The following is a 22,392-nucleotide window of genomic DNA, read 5'->3' on the forward strand; positions in this document are numbered from 1 at the left end:
GGGAGAGCGCTGGGCCCTGAATCCCTTCACTTCTGATTAGACGGCAGTCCATTGATGACTGGGCGTCCAGGTGTCAGGGTAAAGTTAGTGACCCCATCCTCCCCAGTGCATCTTGCCTGCAAGTAATTAGTCCTGACTCCAACCATCACCCCTCCAACCATCAACCCCATCGACCCCCCCCCCCCCCCCCCCCTTCCCCCCTCCCTCTCTCACTGTCTCTCTGACCTTGCATCCTTTCTCTCATTCATTCATTGGAGATAAGATCATGTGTGTGGGATCTGTGTAAAAAATAACAGACATATACATATATATCAGTTAGGTCAGTAAGATTTAAATGTTTTTTGAAAGAAGTCTCACCAAGCTGCGTTTAAAAATACAGTAAAACAGTAATATTCTGAAATATTATTACCATTTAAAATTTAAATTCCGTTTTTTCAAATGTAATTTATTTCTGTGATGACAAAGCTACATTTTTCATCAGCCATTTCTCCAGTCTTCAGTGTCACATGACCTTTCAGAAATCATTCTAATATGCTGATGTGGTGCTCAAGAAACATTTCTTATTATTATCAATGCTGAAAACAGTTGTGCTACTTAGTATTTTTGTGGAAACTGTAATATATATATTTTTTCCAGGATTCTTTGATGAATGGAAAGTTCAAAAGAACAACATTTGAAATAGAAATCTTTTGTAACATTATAAATGTTTTAAATCACTTTTAATCAATCTAATGCATCCTTGTTGAATAAAAATAATTAATTTCTTTAAAAAAAACATGCTAGCTGCCAACTTATAAATAATAATGAACATAATAAACAATACAGCATTTATTTTTGGTTAATGCTATTTTATAAATACACATAAAATAAATCGTTTTTTTTTGTTTTGTTTTTACATTTTCTAATATAAGTGCATTACATTAAATTTATATAATAAAAAAATTAAAATGAATGTATAATGAACGAACATGAATTACCTCTGAACATTTTTATTTATAAATTACCATTAACCTAGATTAATAAATGATGTAAATAATGTTCATTTTTAGGTCATGGTACCTAATGCATTATCTAATGTGCATATAAATATATATATATATGTATATATATACTTGCACTCACTGTTTTATTAACAGATTCATTTTCAGTCTCTTGGGTTCAGCGTACATGGTGCATGGGTCTGTTTATCATCATCTCTTTCTCTCTCTCCTCTGTTCCCTGTCTCTTTCTCTGATAGAGACTGCTTTCCTTGTTTCCCCCTTTCCCTTTCCCCATCCACCTCATCCGTCACAACAAAGTATGGAATTGATAGCCAGTATTGATTATCCATAGCAGTGCCTAATCGTGGCTAACCGTAGGAAGCTTTGCAGATTTAGCCAGCGTCGGACCAGGGCCAGTGATAATGCAGCTGGGAATTTAGACTTAATGCTGTCATCATGTTCTCTTACAGCGACTGACCACCACGTGTTAGACAGCGTCCCCTCTGGACCAATGAAATGACTTAAGGACAAGTTGAATTGCCATTCACAATGCATTTAACTCCCGTAATCTGACTCTTTTAGGTGTGAAATATTAGGACTTGATTGACTGTAATATTAGTTAGACTGTGATAGTAGTGGTTATTGGTTGATATTGTTGATTAATACTTTTTATGCATAGCTTTGATTAAATTCGCAGAAAAAGAAAAGGTAGAGAAATATTTTGTTCTTTAAAATAATACAATGAATTATGTGCAATATGTCAGGGATGTTTGTTAAGAACATAAATAGGCTTATTTTTTTCTCAATGTCTTGAATGTTATTTCTTAATACGTTCACAGCAACACAACAGGAATATTCACGTCTGTTTCAGTCCAATTGCATAAAAGCAAACGCTCACATTAGCCTGTTTTTTTCCATCTTTTTTTTCCCCATGTCTGCTTCCTGCACTGATGAGTAACTCTATTTAATAGGCTGCCATTATGCAGGCAGATTGGGAAGTTGACTGGGAAGTGCTCCTAGCTATTGCTGCATTTGAACCCTGTTAATATATGCAAATTAAAAGGAGTCGGGCCTCGGGATTGGTCCTGTTTTAAATAAAACGAGAATCTGATCAAGGCAATCTGTAGATGGGGTGTTATCAGAGGGAGCTGGAGCAGCGGTTGATGATTCCACGCCTGTATCTCTCTCTTCCATCATACTGCACTGCATTAAAGAGACATGATTCATCAAGCACAGGCACTAGTATTTTATGAAATTTCGCTCTCTAGGGCAAAGGCTTTTTTCCTTAATCAGAAGACAGTGGGCTTGCTTAAGTAGAGTGCTCCACTCCGCGGTCATGCCGGATTTTCATTTAATTTGTTTGTGTGAAGGGGGGCATCCAGGGCAGGTGCGTATAAGCGTGTGTTCCCCATTATGTTTTACGGTGCATAAACTTTATGCACGCGCCTGTCAGTGAACGTATCAGTGGTGGAGTTTACTTTTAAATAGGAGGAGCAGCTTTTATTCCTGATGGGAATTTAATGCCGCACGTACTCTTAGGAGACTCAACAATAGCTAGCGTTAAGTACTGTCATTGGGGCGAAGGCCTGTTGATTGTTCATTGACTGTGTCTAGGTGTGCTGAAGTGCTTCTGTGGCATTTGCATAATACATGGACTCAAAATCCTGATGATTTCAAGCTCATTTATAGCTCTTCAGCCCTCACAATTACAACCAAGGATACCTGAAACAAGCATCCCCTCCAGGGCTCGACCACCTTCTTTGTGTGTAAGTGTAGGGGTTAAAACGGCAGAAAAATGTGGGTATTTTTCTTTCATTAGCCGCTGCTAAGGAATATCTTTTTCTGTGGACACCCTCTCACAAACCAATTAACTCGTTCTGAATAATTCATCATTCAGGGGCGACTGTGGTCCAAAAAGGAACAAACTGATAATAAGATCCAGATCCCAGTGTGTATGCAATGTAGGACAGTGCAGATACCTCCAAACGTTTGGTATGCATGAAGGATCCATGCCACAGAAGGTCATTTTCATCTCTTTCTCTCTCTCATTGTCACATGCTTGTATTTCTGATAATGCCACATACCGTTCACACTGATTCTCTCTGCTATAATACACCTCATGCCTCTGTTAGCTCACTTTCCCATGACCTGCTCTAGAGATCGGCACAATACAGTCACTTCATCAGGGCTTCCTCTCCACCGCCACTGCTTAGAGCTTCAGCTTCGCTCTCAGAATCTCACCATTCTTCCCAGAAATTATTCGCTTATGACTTAATTAGTCATAATTTTGAATGAACAAGGAGTCAGGTGATCGGGTTGAGAAAGGAGATGGAGAGATGAGAAAATGAATGGATTGATGTGGCATGAGACTGTCTGACATTCCTGTGTGAAAGGATCATCTAACAGCTGAAGCTCGTAATCCAACCTTGTTGATAGAAAGACATCTCTCAGACCCACTGGCCATGTTTGAGAAGCAAAGGCCCCATGAAATTGCTTGACGACTGCAGTTTTCTTTCCTGTATTAAGGTATTTCCTATTGAAATAGGAAGTTTGTGCTGCACATACAGTATATAATCATTTCTTTATAAAACAAAAATACAGCCGTGAACAATGATTTGCTATTTGCTGCTCGCTCGGTGGTGTGCAAAATCCTGTCCCCCTTACTCAAAAAAGCCTTCCAGTGGCTGCAGCGTTTTGTTTATGGGTAGTCTATTTAGTGCCTGATTAAAAATAATAGTAAACTTTACAGTGTATTACTATTTATTCTTAATCATAATGTTTTTAATTACATATCACATTAATATAGAAGCTAAAAATTGTCAAATTAAACATTTTCCTTTCTGTGTTTTCATTTTGTCTTCGGCTAGCAAGCTAACAGTTTAGCCTACTACCTTAGAATAGTGCTATGCCAAGTTATTATAATAAGGCTTTGGAAGGGGAAAGGATTTTTCATGACATAAGATCAAGGAATTTTGTTTTCCTTGAAGAGAATGACTGTACATTTTAACTGCGTATATCTGCAAAAGGTTATGAATATTAGCATACAGATATCTTAATAGACATGGACTTAAAGGGATAGTTTACCCAAAAATGGAAATTCTATGATCATTAACTCACCTTTATGTCGTTCCAAACCTTTATGACTTTCTTTATATATATATATATATATAATTGCATATTTATTTATTTATTTTTCATGAGCTCTTTGAAAGATCCTGACCATCTTTCTCATTTCCTCCGTGTTTCTTTCTTCCTCCTCTCCTCTGGCCCCACCCTTCTGGAAAAGCCATTAAGGCGTTGTCTCAAGCTTGTCAGATCATGGCCAGGCAGAGGGGAAATATTCCATCTGAGCAGCACACTGTCTTCAAGTGCTGCAATTAAGAGTGTCAGCATGCGGCCACGGTCCTGTCTGACTGTGAGGGGACGGGGGGGTCGTCAGGCCCGTGTGACCGAACACACACATGGCTAGACGTGAGCAACCCTACGATCCCCAATATGACACCGCCACTCTGTTTGATAAAGGAAAACAGACGATTTGTGCAGAAACTCCGGCGAGTGCAGAGCCAATGAGACACTCTTGTGGGTCAAGTGCTGCATTTGCATTTTGATGGGATGTTATCGAGTAATTAATGCACTAGTCAGAATGTATTACCCCAGGAGTGAATTGAAAGGTTCATTACCAAATCGCCCTCACTCCAGGAATAGGTATTTCTCCAGGCGTTTGCCTCTGACATGTTGTTCTTCTCTCCCCCTCTCTCTCTCTCTGTCTCATCGTGGCAGGCTGTAGAGGTGAACAGTGGCTCTTAATAAGGGCATTCACTTTGGAGAGCGCTCGTCATAGTAAATGTACACATCAGGGCCTTGCCTTCTTGTCACTTTAATTGCTTCTGGAGGTTCTTAACAGGCCAATCTTCATCAGCCCAGGCCATGTTATGAATAACTTGGGCATCGGAGGAATTCATGCTTAATAAAATGGACCCAATTTATAAAAATGGAGTGCATTGTTTACAAAGCACACACTAGAACTCTCCACTTTACAATTATCCATTAGAGAAAGACTAAAATGGGCTGGGTATCATCAACTGTCATGATAACAGTATTCCAATATATACCAGTGATGCACAAATATTAAAACGCAGGCCAATACAATAAGCCTGTAATTGTTTTAATGTCATGGCCAATAAGTGATACATAGCCAATATTGTGTCTAAATATGTTCAAAAATAAATACATTTAAAAGCACACATTATAATTTATAGTTTGAAAAATAGTTTGAGATTTGCTTGTAACAAAATTCAGATTAAAATGAAGGAAATCTAAATGTAAAATATGGGAAATAAGCATGCACAATTAAATATCCAAAATCTGCCAATGTACTAAATAATAAAAAACATTAATTGATACATAGTGTATCCCTAACATAAACTGTGATTACATTTTTATTGTATATTGCATTATGTATATGTACTACAGCAGAGCTTGTGGTACAGCTGAAAGTACATTGCAAATGAATGTATTTTACAGCCGGGTGTATACTACCACCTAGTGTGTATTAAAGCTGAATGTACTATATACCATTACTATAGTATATAGTACACCTCTAATTTCTCTCTAGCCTCACTTATTTGCCCCCCAGACCCCCCCGCCCCACTCTCTGCTGCCAAAACCAGCAGCGTACAGAGGGAAATTTGAGTGTGCTATGAGATTAAAGGCTGAAATCAGGGCCTTGTGAGCAATCATCAATTCCCAAGAAAATTCTTTCATCTTCCATTCTTCCACCCTAATGCTAACGGTTTCATGTCACAACATTGTTGTTGCTTTTATCATCCTATAATAACTCTCCTGCAAAAAACGGGAGGGAGATTGGAGGAATAAGAGGCTAAGAGAGGCCTGTTCTTTCTCTGCCATCACTGTAAATTTACACAAGGCCCTTTTGCTGTCACTGGAGCAGTTCCTTTTATATTAGCGGTCTTGTCTTTGGCCTGGGCTTAAACCCAGATATATTCCACCAAGACATTTATAGCCATTGTTCTGTTTTCCATAATGAAATCAAGCATTGTTTCCTGCCTCGCATGTTATTTTGAGCCTAATAGCCTCAGCGGGTGCGAGCGTGGTGTCTCTGATTTGTTCGTTGGGGACAAAATGGCGACCTAGTAGGCTCGCAAATCCCCGTCTTCCATCAGCCTGCTTGTCCGTCAGCAGGGCATCAACGGCACCAAACTGCAACCCATCTCCCGGCCCATCAGCAGGTCTCACACGCCAGTGAATCCGAGCCTTTTGTTCCCACTTGGGCTGATAGGAATGAGGAGGTAGACCACGGAAAAGCAGAGCAATTTTCTGCTATTTAAGCTTGGAGAGATGGCGCTCCTTGGGAATCGTGTGTATGTGTGTGTGTAGAGGCGTTTGGAGAGGAAGGGAGTTTGTTTGGAGTCACTGGATGAGATTTTTTAGATTTAGGCATGCATGGAATTGGGGGTGAGATAATCGAGGATGTGAAATTGAAACCTGTCGGCTAGCAATGCCGTCCTTTACTCCAACACCACACACACACATAACTCAAACCAGTCTGCCTTTTCGGTTATATGTGACTGTCAATAAAAGACGCTTTATAACATTCACAAAACTATTTCAGTCTTTCTACTTAAAAATGTTATGTTTAATTAAATGCATTACTTTTCTGTTTCTTTGTAATTGTTTGTGAAATTTATTTGCAATTTCTGAGTGAAAATTGCGTCTACAGCAGTTTTTTTTTTCAGTGTGGTAGAGGGTTTGTCCAGCTTCCCAGTTAACAGTGTTATACAACCTATTTTAGGTTCGCGCACACTATATAGTCCATTTGAGAGCGAAATTTAAAGACACACTAATAGAAACTGATGTTTGGTTAATTGCCTCAAAAACAATGGAGTTAATTACCTTTAAAAATTAGAAGAAAAGACAAACATATGCAGTGCCGTCTTCCCTGTAGCCATGTCAACAAAGCCGCTAAGAGAAGCCCTTATGAAGTATGTCATGTTGTATTATTTTAATTACTGCATGTCAGTGTAATTTTGCTTAAACATTTTTTTTTTCTTTTACCTCAGGTTATAAAATGTTGTATGGGTGCTCATTATTAATCTAATTTATTTGCTCGTCAGGCAAGCCATGTGACGACCGACTTCCTGCCTCAAATGACAATTGCAAACAGTAGCCTCCTTTTAAAGGTATAATCACCCATCTCTTCTAATTAGGAGAAGAATGTGCACTAGATACAAAGGGCTCTGTGAGGATGCAGCCCCGAGCAAGCGATAACTCCCGTGCCTCGCCGCAGCCTGATCTGGGATCGGCTTTAGGGAGGCGGTATCTGACATTAGATTAAGGGAGGTTATTTGTGGAGGGGGAGTTACTCAGGTTACATTCCTTTAAGGGAAGTGGCTGGCACCCTGTCTTCATTTCACAAGCTGGTAAAGTGAGCAAGGCCCTCTCATATTATTCACCGGGGCAGGGTGATCGAAGCTCGGCTCGATAGCACTAAACCAGCTCATGCTCCGAAGATTTGTCTTACAAAACCTTGAAAACTGCTCTGAACATCCATACATTGATTTTTGTTGGCGGGGATCTCCGGGGCTTTCATGTAGAGGCAGGATCCATGCAGGGATGAGGAGAGGGCTTCCCCCTTCGCCAGAGTGTGCCGGCAGAGCTGGGGGATTCCGTTTCAATAACCCGGCCGAAGGAATTAGAAACACACAGGGCTACTAGTGCCACAGCTCACTGCCAAAACACACACACTTCAACACCCTTACATGCACTTTTATATCTAAATATAGTATATACAGTGCAACTACTACTACTAGTAGCTTACGAGATTGAAAAGAAAAAGAGAAAACAAACAACAAACTTGCTGTATACCTGCATTTGGACATGCAAGGCCACTTTTCCACTGTTAACATCTAAGCAGATCTGTTTCAGTATGGAAATCTTTTTCCACCTCAGAGTAAAAACAATGTGGCTTAATGTTTCACTATGTGACTTTATATCTCACAATATGTCTTAATCTCATAATTGTGACTTTGTATATCCCAATTGTCTCACAATTAAACTATATATTTTCCTAATCTGTCTTAATATCTCAAAATTTATTTATCTCAATGTAACTTTATATATCACAATGTAAATTTATATTTCACAATCTGGTTTAACATTTCACAATTTGAATTTATGTATCTCAGTGTTACTTTCTATCTCACAATGTCCTAATATTACAGACTTTCTGACTTTCCTTTCATAATTGCAACTTTATATCTCACAATTGCACTTTATATCTCAAAAAAGTTGACTATTTTTTCTTATTTTAAACTTTATCTCACAATTACCTGTACCCGTTTTATTTTTTTTTCTCTGAGGTGGAAACAGGCTTCCATAATTTCCTTCATTCTCCCTTCTCCCTCTCTTTTTGTCTCATTCTCCCTCTCCTTCACTACTAATTCCTGTGCCTTTGATGTGATAAGGAAGTGTTAAATCAAAGTGAGGCCTAATTACATATCTTGGGACTGGCTGGATGTAAGGCATTGTTCATACTGTTAGAAAGACAGGCGAGAGCGTGTGTAAAGGGAGGGCTCCACGTGTGTGTGCGCGTCTCTGGCTGGCAGCTGCCAGCATGCGTGCCACCTGCTATACATCTCTCCATTAGCATAATCACTCTCCGGCAAATGGCAATAATAGTGTCATGCACCTCTGTGTAATTGCCGCTGTCATAATATGTGCCTGACGATTGTGTTTCCTGACTCGACATGGAGGGAAGCAAAGATCTCTGGTGCCACATTCACACTGAAGTGCCTTTGATCTGCGGCCCAGAAAGGACATCCCTCTATTCGTCACTCGAAAGCACCTTGTCAGATGCAAATCAACCACGACGCATTTCGCTAATATCACAGAAGGTTATGGGCTTTGATCACAGGGATTATTAGAACTGTAAACATGCACGCATTGGTGTCAAATTTAAATATATTTATGCTTTATACACTATATAAGCATTGCACACTTGTTTCCAAGCAAAACTAGGAGGGAAGAGACAAAAAGACCTCTGAGTAATAGCAGACTTTTCCGACACCAATGTTTTACATAATTAGCCCACTCGGATTTTCCTTTCAAGGGACAGCCAAGGCAAGCAAATGAATAGCTAATGATCGCATAGGCCAGGGGCGGTGAGGTCCGAGCGTGAGTGACAGCCGCCGTAGCCATTGTGACGAGCTCAGACCCTAATTGGTCTGCAGAAGAAGGAAAATGGAAGAATCTGGAAGGGAGGGACTGGGGGGTGAACTGCGCAAACAGCAGACAAGCCAAACAGGAATTCTAATGGATTGCATGCTCGGCTTGCTGACACCTCATTGCACCTAACATCGCTATATTTTGCAAGGGTGGCAAAAATTATACATTTGCTAAGATGACGCATGCATGTATTTTTCTCTCAAACAGGGTGCGGGTTGTGGTTAGCCACCCCATTGTTTGATGTATGGCAACGAAATCGGACGGTTGGCGTAAGTGCGTGTTTGTGTAATAGAAATGGATGGTGGTACCGTTTTCAATGTTTTGTTTCTTTTCATTATTCATATATCCTTTACCTTTTTGACATTCCGACATTCAAGGACGCAGGCCTTCGTCTTTGAATGTGGATGATAAATTCTGAGCAATCCCTCCCCTAATCGTTCAGAGCAGGAGGAAAACACACAGCCTTTTTAAAGCATCTGTGTCTTAAACTGTCATTGATTAAATGTTAACTGATATACTCCAGTTGGCAATCTTGTTAGAGCTTCCAGTAGCCAAGATAGACAGTTTAGAGTCCTGGCTGATCAATATTACAGATAAAGATTTCATCCATCAATGAGCTCCCAAAACAAAAGGTGTCTGTTACCTGATTAGGCCGGCTAGAAAGTCTCTCCCCCTCCGGACTGCCGACGCAGCACGAGGAGTTCCATTCGATCGGCTACAAACATGGAGCCCATGTAATTACAGCTCCAAACAGTTCCGCAGATAACATGCCTTTGACTTAGCTCCGGATAAAGGTTAATCTCCCTCTGTCTGTCCAGCGAGATGGGTCTGGGCTTTATATATTTATTTAAGTCCTCCGCTAAGGCCAGAGCCAGGGGCTGTTAGTGTGGTGCCTGGGAGGAAAGAGTTAGAACCTCCTGCATACCAATGCCAGCGCAAATGACCGAATCGATGGTGGAATGGCCACTGCTGTTTAAGAGTATCAATAAATGTTCCCTTATTTCCTCCTCAATGGCTAAGTGTTGTAGTTAAAAGTCCAACAGATGTCTTAATTGAAAGTTAATTTTAAATCAATGCAGAGAGTCATTTAAATATTGATCACACTCTTTTGACTCAAATTGTACGCGGACCGTCCCGGCCCAACATAATTTGCCCATTGCTCCTTTTTTTTTTTTTAAAAACAACTTTGTTCAAATTGAATCAATAAGCCACAATTAGTATGTTGTGAAACTGCCATTGACACTTCCTAAAGGCACACAGGCGATTTCATTGTCTTTTCTGGCACAGATACAGCGTGTCCTTAATTACAAAGTATGTTTATGGTGTTTTAATTGTATTAGGTCAGCGTAAAATCAAACAAAAGATCTCTCTAATGCAAGAACACATGAAAAACGTCATGTTTGAATGCACTCCTGTCCTTTCATTGCAGGTTCAAGGCAATTAAAGAGACTTATGGGCCCCTGAAAGCAGGGCATCTGCTGTACTTCTGATTTTCTCTGTATCAGACAAATGAAGGCAAGAATGACAGGCGCTGGAAGGGGAAAAAAAATAGGGAGAGAGAGAGAGAACAGGGAACATTGTCAGAGGCCTCTGTCTATCAGGGTAATCTTATTTATTTAAAGCATATGTCTGCTGGTACTCCTTTGTCAGGGTCTATTAGGGGGCAGTGCAGCCCATATGACATTGTTTAGCAAGTAATGAAATGGACATTTTTTGCATGTTTTTATAGAGTTGGAAGGGAGCGCACGGACTCATTCATTTTCCTCGCTGGATGCCATTTCCTAGCCATCGCCACAGATCGAGCTGCACAGCTATTGTCAACCCCGTTTCTGTCCTGTAAGAATTTGCAGATTGTTAACATGGCCACTGTAACCCGTAAATGGGGTCAGTGTTTTGATCGATCATAATAACACGCGTATGGAATTTGTTATTGTAGTCAGTTTTGGTACTTTCCAGTCCACGTTTTCCCCTCTTCGAAGGATGATGCAGCTCTCTGTGTATATTTGAAAAATCTGCATTCGCGCCAGACCAACTTTTCAGCCGTCTGTGTCTCCTCGCTATGCGGTCAGGTTGGTTTGGCTGAGGCTTTCTGGGTTTCCAGAGCAGACCTGCACAGGGGTGACAGATAGGTCTTATTTGTCTGATAGAGTTGAGCAAGAAAATAGATCTAGAGCTGGTTACTTCATTAGGTTCTCTCATTGATTGAACCTCCTGCTGAAGTGATGCTGCAGCCTCCTCTGATAACTGCTGGTAATAGAACAAAATGAATTCTTATCACAGAGATTGGAAAGGCCATTAACCCTGGCCCCCAGTGCTTTTCAGACGTCACAGACAGGAAGCCGCGCGGTGCGCGGGAGGGAAAAAAAAAACGCCATGCTCCATCTGAGCCGAGGTCATGTTGGCGGCCGTGTGTGAAATTTCCAGCCCCTTTGGCTCCTGTGTAGATGAAACGGCTACCCGGGCAGATGTTTATAATCATGTCTTGAATAAATATTGGATGGAGTATAATAAAAAGGAGAGAGAGAAAGGAGTGAGGAGGGAGGGGGGAGAACGAAACGAGGAGGAATCTTTTTATATTATTTTCAAATACTAAAGTAAGCCTGGCTGCAGTGCCTCCTTTCTCCAGATGCCTCAGGTGATCCGAATGGCACGGACACAAAAAGCCTTTTTGTGTACGATGCAGGTGTTTGGGGTTTGTCTGTGGAAACCTTTGAAGATGCATTCTTTAAAAGATTTAATGCTAGTTATTTGGAACCATTAATATCCCTTATGCGGGCGAGCGCAGAAACAGAAGTCTGCAGAAATGAGGGAGAAATTTGTGTTGGTGCAGCAAAAGCAGAAGCTTTAATCTTCATCATGTTTATTCATTTGATGGAGGTGATTAATGGTTTGAAGTGCATCATACATCACAGAAGAGCTGGTAGCATTAGAAAACTTCCTTGGATAAAAGTAACTGACAGCAACAAAAGACATTTTCTGATTGTTGATGCATAAGGTGTACTGCAGTAGAAGTGAGCTTGCCTTAGAGAAAGAGCAGCTTTCTTGTGTCTCCCAGAAGCAGCAGCAGCAGCGCCGCGAAACAAGCCCGCTCTCCACGTGGATGTTTAGTATTTTAGACATGCTACATTAACAGCATCTGGTTAAGATCTAAATGCTTGTTAAATACACTGAAATTTGGAAAAAGTAGGGAGCAAAAAAAGAGATTTGGGTAGGGGGGACGGTGGATCAACAAGTCAGTAAAGCTTATTATCCTGAAAGTATTACAACTGGCCCTTAACAAAGTAGTACAGGGTTTCGAGTTTCAAAGATTCCTTTAAAATGGAGCGGCTCAAATGAAAACCATGGGGGGAAAGAATGTGACATCATGAAAACCCTGGGCAGCTCAGAGCCAACCTGTGGTGTGCTGGGAAATTAGTGTTCCTTACACCTCAATAAGATGAGACAGTCCAGAAATCATAATTACAACCAGATTGCATTTTCACAAATGCTGTGATCAGTAAAATTATAAGAAATGACAATCATGCAAAGATTTATTATTATTATTGTTATTATTGATAATAATAATAGTTATTGTTTTATTAAATTAAAAATATAAGAAATGACACTAATAAAAAGAGCTATTATTATTATTATTATTATTATTATTATTATTATTAGTTTAATAGTTTAAAATTTATTGTTAAATTAACAATATAGAAATGACGATCAGAATATAATCGTAATTATTGTTTTTATTGTTTAATTCGTATATACAGTAAGTGATTGTTGTTTCTTATATTCTTGCTGATTTCATTGTTTGCAAAAATGCATTCTGGTTGTAATTTGTTTTTAAATATTGTATTTTAAACAATGATACAGTTTAGGATAGCCTAGCTTCTTTGTTATTCTTTTTTGAGAACCATAAATAAACCGTGAGTCTAAGGTGGAGGTGGGGGACACATTTTAATGAGTCATTTTTGGGGGTATCCACGGCTGTGTTTGGTGGGTGTCTCTTTTACTGGCCGGATAATGACCGCACTGAGGTGTTATAGCCCCCAAGAGGAGAGAGAGTGAGAAGCCTCCACGTCTGTCATTATGCTTTCTCTATACCGGACAGGCCTGGTGCTTTAATGAAAAGAAAGTGTCTGGTGTCATAGTTATACATTTCCATGGATGCCTCCTCTATTTTTGTTCTTTTTTTTGTAGGTATGCTAGTTGTGCAAGGGGATCTGGTGCATTTTGATTAGGCAAAAACACAGCATTGCTTTAATTGTGACGCCTTCTTGACCCCAGTCTCCCTCCAGCGTGCCGATCAACCCACATCAGAGCAGGTCTCACGGGAGACTGGCGAACACAGAACCGTCGGAGATGTGTGGTTGATGTGTTTGCGGGTTTTGCTTGAAGGGGATGGCGGGGGCAGTAAAAGTTGTCTATGGCTCTGCTGTTTGCGATTAAGTTTGATGGGCAGAGAGTCTGCCGAACCCCCCTTGCACCCCTCCAATGCTGCTGACACGCTGCCTCTGTAAAGCATTCAGATTACTCAAACTGTTGCCAGGGTCAGGCGCAGGGCAGACACCGCTATGATGTATAGGAAAGCATGTCTGGGAGTTTCTCTCGCTCTTGAAATGCATACCAGAAAAACTGCAGAACACCCTGCTAAAAGACGAGGGAGAGAGAGAAGGACAGTGGAAGGAAAGAGAAAAAAATGCTGTCTGATGAGACCCAGATGATAGCAACCCATCCTTTTCTTCCCTTATTCCTTCTGTTACTACCTTCATAATTTGCCCTTTTCTTTTTCGTGACACTCCATGTTTTATTAATGCATTCCACGATCGCCTTAAAAATTTGATGCCCCCTCGAGGTAGAGACGCTCACTAGCACTTTGACACTTCATTTCCCAGCTAGGGGGACTGGGTCAGTAAATCTAGCCGACTGAAGAGAGCGCCTCACACTGAGGACAAGGAGGAGGAGAAGGGGCGAGTAAAGGGGGAGGTGCCACAGCCTGGCCCCTGTACCCTTAGGGTGTGACATTGTGCTGTGGTGTTTGTGTATGAGCGTGTGTGTGTGTGTGTGTGTTAGTGTGTCTCTTTTATTAACCGACCTGAAATCTGGTCATGATCACAGACATCCAGCTGGTCCTAACCCCCATCTGCCTATTGAGGCAGAGCACTCTCTCTCTCTCTCTCTCTGATTAGCCCTCTGTCCTGACACTGGCTTAAGCTCAACACTACCACCGTCCAGAGCCCCTTTGCCCCCCAATAACGCCTTCCCCCACAACACTCACCCCCAGTCCTGCCTCAACTGCCTCTGCGACAGAGAGGAAGTGAAGCATAGAAAGCGAGATTCACATTGTTGTATGTTATGTACACACTGCATGCAATGAAATGTATATATTTGAAGTGCAGCTTAACGGTATGTTCATTTTCAAGTAATTTTTAATAGTATTTTAGTTATTTATAATATTTTTAAACCCAAAGAGTCTTGATGTTTAATTAAAAAATTGTTTAATAAAATCATATATGTCAAATACCTAAAGTAGTGGGGCTGTCAATCAATTCAAATTTTGTAATCAAATTCATAGTTTGATAAGCAGATTGATTTCTAATACTGGTTATATTTACTCAATATTTACTAAAAAAAGATAATTATGTGTTGCGTTATGATAGACAAAAACATGTATCAGTATATTGTTTGTTTCATGTCATTGAAGCCTATAACTAGCCTACACATTTATATGACACACATTTCTGCATAGTCTTTTATATTTATTTATATGACTATGCATAAATGTGTATATATTTATATTTAAAATTAATATTTATAATTTATTGTATTATTTATTAATTAATATTATTATTTAGTATTTTATTTTAAACAAAAAATAAAATAAAAATTCTGTATATTAATGGAAAAGACACCACAGCTTTGTTTCCTTAAGCACAAACGCTGCAATTTATGCCATTTATTTTTGTAGAAATGCGGCATGTACATCTAAAGATACCCCCCAGCTGTCTTACATACACACACATGGCACACACACACACACACACAGACAGTGCCTTTGTTGCAGGATGTATTAGAGCACACCGTCACCGCATGTGCGCCAAAATAGCAATTTTTGCAGCCGGCTGCCAGCAGTGACAGAAGATATTTCATCCTGTTGTCAGAATATTATTAATAAAACATCAGGACTAGAGTGCAGCACAATTTTTCCTTTCAATCACTCCCAGCATCTGCCATGAAAATTTCATGCTGTATATAATTTCCACTTAATGTATTGCACTTAAAACGTCGGTGCCAGCACCGTGTGGGGAGTTTTAAAGGGTTAATTATATCATGTATCTGCAGTCGGGGCCCCTCTGCTTACCAAACAATGACTTGAGTGATTGTATGCAAATATACCGATGACCTTTTTGCCTCCCCGTGGTCAATTTATATGGTTATTAAGGTTTTATAAAATGGATGAGCGCAGCACTTTGAACGCCATTTTCCTGCCTCATGTTGTCCTAATTTATTTCATTTCTCGCGGGGTCTTCCAAAATATGTTTATTTCTCCCCCTCGCTCTTGCTTTCTGTTTCTCTCTCTCTCTCTCTCTCTTTCTTTCTTCCCCCGTCGTGTGCCGTGTGATGGAAGCTGCATGGGGTGGAGGGGGAAAGACAGGAGTGGTTATCTGGCATTACTCAGCCTGCTAAAAATTCATTAAAATGTGACATCAGCGCAGTGAGAGACAAATGCTCTCTGGATGAAAGGGAACAGTAGGCCTTTCAGGGATTAGAGGCGCACGGCCTCGACCTATCACCTAACAGCATAAACAGATTAATCCACTGGCAGTGCTGCAAAGATACACAGAATTATTAAACACGAGGGGGGGAGGCAGGGGTGGTTGAGCCTACAGAAAAATTTCCATGTAATCTGCCCAGTGCTAACAATCTGGAGAGGTGTGTGAAGAACATTCATATTTCAGAGTGTCCCAGGCTTAATGAAACCAGACGGATTCCCTGCACCAGTGTCTTGTGGTATATTTTGTGTATGTACACACACACACACACACACACACACACACACACACACACACACACACACACACACACAGCAGTGTTTGGTGTGTTCAGAGACGATTCAAAAGCAATCACCGTAACCTCTAGTGGGTAACCAAGTGCCCTTCCTGTGTTCAATTGTAGAAGAACCAGGTGAAGACAGCGAGGAATCCCCACGAGCCTCCTCATTGGCCGCGGCCGAGGACAAAGACTCGAGCAAGAGGGACGCCATAGAAGGCAAGACAACAGAGAAGGACTCCAGTAAGACCTTTAGTTTTGGTCTTTTTTACCCTGGTACCCTCTCGTCAGTGTCGCTTAGTCACTAACACACACTACTCCTACCTGTTTTGCTCTACTGTTCTCTTCCAATGGGGCTTTTCCTGCTAATAACAGCTGCATGTGTGGGTTGCATGTGAATGCTATCAGTAGCCTCCCGCTGACCCATTTTAATCATAGCCATCTGATGGCAGAGATGTGGATAAAGGCAAAGAATATTCCACAGTGACCACCGAGATTATTTTTTTTAATCAAATCAGTTTGTACGCTTGTAATTTTTAAGCGCCTTTCATTAATCTTTGCTGTTCTTGTGATTCCTCTGATGACATATTAATTTTGTATAAGCATAGGATTAGATAGCGCTCAAGTGTTTAGTTTTGTAACCCTTTTCCTTTTTTTAAATTCAAGCAACGCACCACCTATTAGAGCTCATTGTCCTCGAACTGCAGATCTGCGTACACGTCTGACTGGTAGCACATTAGCAAAGGCAACAATCTTTACAAAACAGTGTTGTGTTGAGATCAGGAAACAGCCCCTGGAGCTAGCATCTGGCATCACTACCTAAGGCTCTGTTATATTTGATTCGCCAAATAAGAATTCATATGTGCTTTTTTATGTATGAGATGGAAATATATGGTCGAAATGAATATTACATTAGGCGTCTTTTCATGCACACCATACCTAGCTACATAATGTTGGGTTCAATGGAGCAGAGGAAATGCTGAAACAGGACAGAGCCTATTAGTTTAGCCAGTCGTTTATCTTTTATCCATATAGCCATGACAGGCTTGTCTGAGGCAGTTCGTACTCAATGCATTTACATGACCTATTACATGCGGCGTCATTTAACGCTGCGGTCGAGATGCAGGTCCCATTTAAACTAGCGTTCTTAAACCTTAATGTGAATATATGTTTGCAAACTTTCGCATTGAGACGATTCCTTTTCCCTTTTTTTAAGGCTGCAGTATTTAAATTGAAATTAGAAAATATCTGTCCCCAAATGGCTGTTGTTTTGATTTTTTTTTTTAATCCATTATTTTGAGGAGCAGTCAGAATGGGTTTTAGGGGTTGCTCTGTTGAACCCATATGTTAAATGTGTTTTTGGTCTAAAGGAATAAATCCCTAATGTGGGTTGGAATATAAAACACCAGGCTCCTGCATATTAAAGATTATATGTAGAGATATTCACAATATTCATCTTCATAGGCAGCATCTCTTAAAACAGCCCATTTACTTTTTCATTTTAATCTAGTGTCACTGTGGATTAATTATAATCCAAATTGCATTTTCCATGCAAATGTCTTAATCTGGATCAACTCCAGATTACTTTGTGCTGTTTAGATGTAGCATGGAAGCATGTCAGTGTGTGTTGGCTTTAGGGTAAAGGGATAATTCAGCAAACACAAGCAAAGATGAAAATTAGCTGTCATTATTGCTAAGAACATTTTCTGCATACCTGCTGTAAATTAGCAGGGAAATTAAATATTGTTTTCAAATCAACTGCTCATGAAATGTAAAATAATGTAGCTGAATTAAATAAAATGCAAGACAGATCAAATTCTGCATATTTACCATTAGCATTTGCATGTTTCCAGCTCTGAAATGAGCATTTATTCAATTTCTGTCTTTCTAGATATTAGATTAAAATAAATTAAAAGTATTTGCATATTTCATTGAAGCCCTACAGCTATGATTTCTGTTGCTGACTTAATCAATTCAGAGAGTCCTGTAGGATTTGCCAAATATGACATCCGTCGGTTTACGCCTCGTCTGAAGTGCGATGGTAAAGCTGATGGGCTCGGATTTTTTTTTTTTTTTTTTTTGCAAGCGCGAAGAGAAAGCAGGGCTGCACTGTCCAAACTGAGAATTTAGAGAGTGGTATTCAAATGTTATCTGCTGAACTGTAGGTCACACTAATGCGTAACCTTAACCTCTTGTCCTTGTAAATCACTAAAGTTCTCAGAGCGTCCCAGGGTCCTGCTTTATTTATTGCCCTGTCACCTCAGCCAGACTGGCTGGACTGAAGACCAGTAAATTGAATAGTAAATTTATGACGCCTTTATCAAGCAAGTCCTGTGTAATTGGCGTTTGCAGGGGAAAGACATTTTGAGATAAAATAGCTTGTCATATACAAACGCACAGTACTATTTTGCAGATCTTTCAAAGTGAGGGCGTACTACAGTTTTTGTTCATGTAAAATTTTATTCATGTTAGATGGGGCTATGAGATATGAAATTAAACATTGAAAATGAACAGGACTCAAAATGGCCTTTCACTTAGTGAGGAAGACCAGATAGATCATCTATTGTTTCTTCTTTTAGTTTGGTTGTTCCTCTTCTTTAAACAGAGATGTTTAAAGAAGCCTTGCGTAGGTTGCATGATTTTAAAAATCCCATTGACAGTTGTAAATAAAGATGGGTGTCCTGTCTACGGCTCTGGTCCCTGTAATGCAAACAGCTTGACTATCATAAATCACAGTTTGATTTATCTAATCAAGCTAGGTCCTGCTTCTCAAAGACATTTGTCATTCGGATGTGAAGGGGGGCTGTGGTGTCACAATTATTTTCTCTATTGCTTCATTGCACTGTGTGTGTGTGTCTGTAGACAAAGAAAAAGGGCATTCTCATTTAGTGAGGTACAGACTACACAAAGAGCCTAGCCACAGCCATGAGTCCTGACACATTTCTACATAAGACTATTGACTATTGTGTAGATATTATTAAATCATTATATAATGTGTGTGTGTGTGTATATATATATATATATATATGTATAAAGTCATCTTTAGAATATTTAAATAGTTAATTTAGATGACAAATCAGCAAAGCCTTATGCTCAACAGAAATTGAGCATGTATTAAATGCTGCAGTGGCTTTTCTTATTATTTCTTTCCTCATTTTCTCTCCCCGTTTCATTTCTGACAGCCTAGTGTGTCCATCTGCAATGTACTTTAAATGTTTATGAAAGCAGCGTGTTGATTAAGAAAATAAATCATATAGATGGATCCTCATGCAGAGCAGATTAGCCCCCAGACCATACATTTACATTCAGTATGATGGCAATCAATGAAAGGGGCCTCATTGCATTGTGAAATGTATTTGCACCCAGTTGTCCAGGAGTCACCTCCTCACCCGGGAAATAATTTAGTTGCAGATTGACTGGAAGATGGTGAAAATTGAAAGTTAAAATTAGAAATCCTCGTAATAAACAGAAGGGGGAGAAAAAAGGTCAGATGATGCGGTACAGCAATGAGATTGGGGAGCCTCGCAAATGAGGTTTTCTGTTTGTCATGAAATGCATGTGACATCCCCCCCCCCACCCACCCAACGCAGCAGGGATATCAAGGCCAGGAGAGAAAAAAAAGATTACCTAGCTATTTGAGACTGCAGACCATACTCTTGATACTCTTGGAAATTTGTATTGCGCCCTTGTGGTTTTTCCCCCCTCTTGTGTCACTTTCTTTGGCAGGCTAATATGTCAGACTCCTGATATGTAAGACCACAATAAAATAAGCAGAATGCCTTGTAATGCCAAGAATTAAAATGCATGAACACGCAGCAGATATTGAAATATACTTAAATAAATACAAAGCAGAAAAAAATACTCTTTCCCTTTTTTCCAACATCTTTTTACCATCCATTTTCGATGACTGCTTTGCTAAGCTTTGATTCATAAGAGTAATACACAAATTTAGCCTAGAGTGACCAGATTAGAGTGAAGAACAGCGAGCAGAGCTTTCTTTGTGCACTGCATATGCAGCGAGAGGATAAATTGCATTGACTGAGGAGGCTGGGACACTGTCTGTATCTGAGGATACAGGGGTAATGAAAGATTTATCACTCTGCGCAGCATACTCTAAATACAACTGGGGGCTGATTTGCTGAATTGAGCTCAGCTAAAATGGAAATAACATGGCAACCCCCTCTAATACAGAGTGTGAGGCATGGATATTCAGGGGGATGCTAGGAATGGTGATTTGGCTGTCTATATCCCCTAAATGAACTGCATAATGGTACCGTGACCTGCAATGCAATAACAATGAATTCGAACCTCTATTTATTTGTGAATATCTTCATTCGGTTGCTTTTGTGAATATAGATTTTTGCTGGATCCTTTAGTATTCATGCTCAAAATCAATACACAATTTGTCTGAGGTGTAATTCAATTTAAATGCTTTTTGAAGATTTTTTCTTATTAATAAAATAATCTGAGTCTCATATAATGTGAGTTGCCCAATAACCTTTTATCAGATCTACATACCTAACAATAAGCTTATGTTACCCAAATGTGGCGTCTTATTAAAGTAAGGCTCATTGTAACTCTGTCAGGAGATTTTTAGCATCAGGAATCCAGAATAAGCTTGTGACAGAAGATATCCTATCTGTTTATACACAGGAATTAATACACTGGCTAAAGAAACCCTGGGGACTGCTACAGCAGGGAAGCGGTCGCTTCAGCAGGAGAAAGAAAATGACACTCCAACCAAGAGGGCTAAATCAGCTGAAGAGAAGACGCTGTCCAATGAGCAGGTTGGTTACTCTGATCTCTTTGCAAAAATGGGGCTTAATAACAAGACTGAGCCATCTTTGTGTATAAATTGAATTCCTAGATTAGATTATATTCATTCACTTAAAAAAAAATAAAATAAAAATATATATATATAAAAAGCATTACCCTGTCTGAGTGGTACAGGACTTGCTGAGCCGTTTCTGAAAGGGCTACATTAAAACAGGTAGTGAGAAGTTGCAGTTTAAATGTACTTCATGTAATGAGAATCAGACATAGTCTGAAATGATTCATGTCAACATCCTTTGTAATCTTCTGATTAGAAATTCTAGGCATTCATGTTAGTTCATTTACTTACTCACTTGATTAGGTTTTTTAATTAAGTTACATGAAATGAAAACTTCAGTGAATTAGAGGAAATTTAATTTTATAGACATTTGGAGTCGTACTTGTTTTGTTTGGAATTTGATTTTCTTAAGGCTTCATGTTGCAGCATCACTCATAAGTAGTCGTTCGGAGCAGTGCTATAATGTATGCCAATGCTATGATAAACTTTGTCTTTTCAGGTGCAGCAGTGCCCATACTGTAATTACAGTAACAAGGATGCAAACCGTTTACAGCTGCACATCATGTCCCAGCATTCCATGCAGCCTGTCATCAGCTGCCCCTTGTGTCAGGATGTTCTCAGCAACAAGATTCACTTGCAGCTGCATCTCACCCACCTCCATAGCGTGGCTCCAGACTGTGTGGAGAAGTTACTTATGACAGTATGTGCAGCATTCATTTATTTCTTTTAAATCCAAAAAAAGAAAGAAATACCAAAGCTGTCAGCCTTACTAACTAGATCATACTCTGGCAGTGTTGGCAGTGAATAACTTGAATAAGCATTTCCCAGGCCTAGCGTATTCTCCAAAGAATATGTTATGAACTGGAAAATTCTCCACTTATAAAATCACAAAACAGCAGTTTTGAAAAATATCTTTTGGAAGTCCCTGTATCTCATGTTTACAAGCTTAACATTTTGAATAAATGTATTATTTATAAATCTATTATTTATGTTTATTGTTTATCTTATGTTTATTTGATTCGTTTAAGGCACTGATATAACATTATTTATATATTTTCTTTCTTCAGGTTGCAGGTCCAGATGTTACAGTGCCCAATTCCTTGCTGTCTGTATCATTACAAGACAAAGTCCCATCTTTGATGGATTCTTCAGCTGTTATCCCTGAGGGATCTGGAAAACCCATGGGTAAGCACATTTATGCAGCCACAGTGTCATCTGAAATGTATGAACCGCATTACAGAGGATTCCTTAGAAAAGTCATAACAATAATCCATTATAATGAAAATTCTTTGGAAGAATTCT

General features: G+C 39.7%; 1 protein-coding gene across 4 annotated transcripts in view; it reads left to right on the top strand.

Annotated features, from left to right (window-relative positions):
* Nucleotides 1-22,392, top strand: part of zfhx4 (zinc finger homeobox 4) — a 76,738-nt gene that overhangs the window by 44,388 nt on the left and 9,958 nt on the right. For 3 of the 4 annotated variants that reach the window (XM_051881973.1, XM_051881972.1, XM_051881974.1), the window contains exons 5-8: nt 16,386-16,502; nt 20,913-21,046; nt 21,590-21,790; nt 22,158-22,275. In XM_051881973.1, coding sequence (XP_051737933.1) covers nt 16,386-16,502; nt 20,913-21,046; nt 21,590-21,790; nt 22,158-22,275 — 570 coding nt within the window. The remainder of the gene's footprint in view (nt 1-16,385; nt 16,503-20,912; nt 21,047-21,589; nt 21,791-22,157; nt 22,276-22,392) is intronic. The other variant, XM_051881975.1, reaches the window with a different exon arrangement.

The sequence above is a fragment of the Ctenopharyngodon idella genome, chromosome 23 (assembly GCF_019924925.1).
Source record: "Ctenopharyngodon idella isolate HZGC_01 chromosome 23, HZGC01, whole genome shotgun sequence".
Taxonomy (NCBI): domain Eukaryota; kingdom Metazoa; phylum Chordata; class Actinopteri; order Cypriniformes; family Xenocyprididae; genus Ctenopharyngodon; species Ctenopharyngodon idella.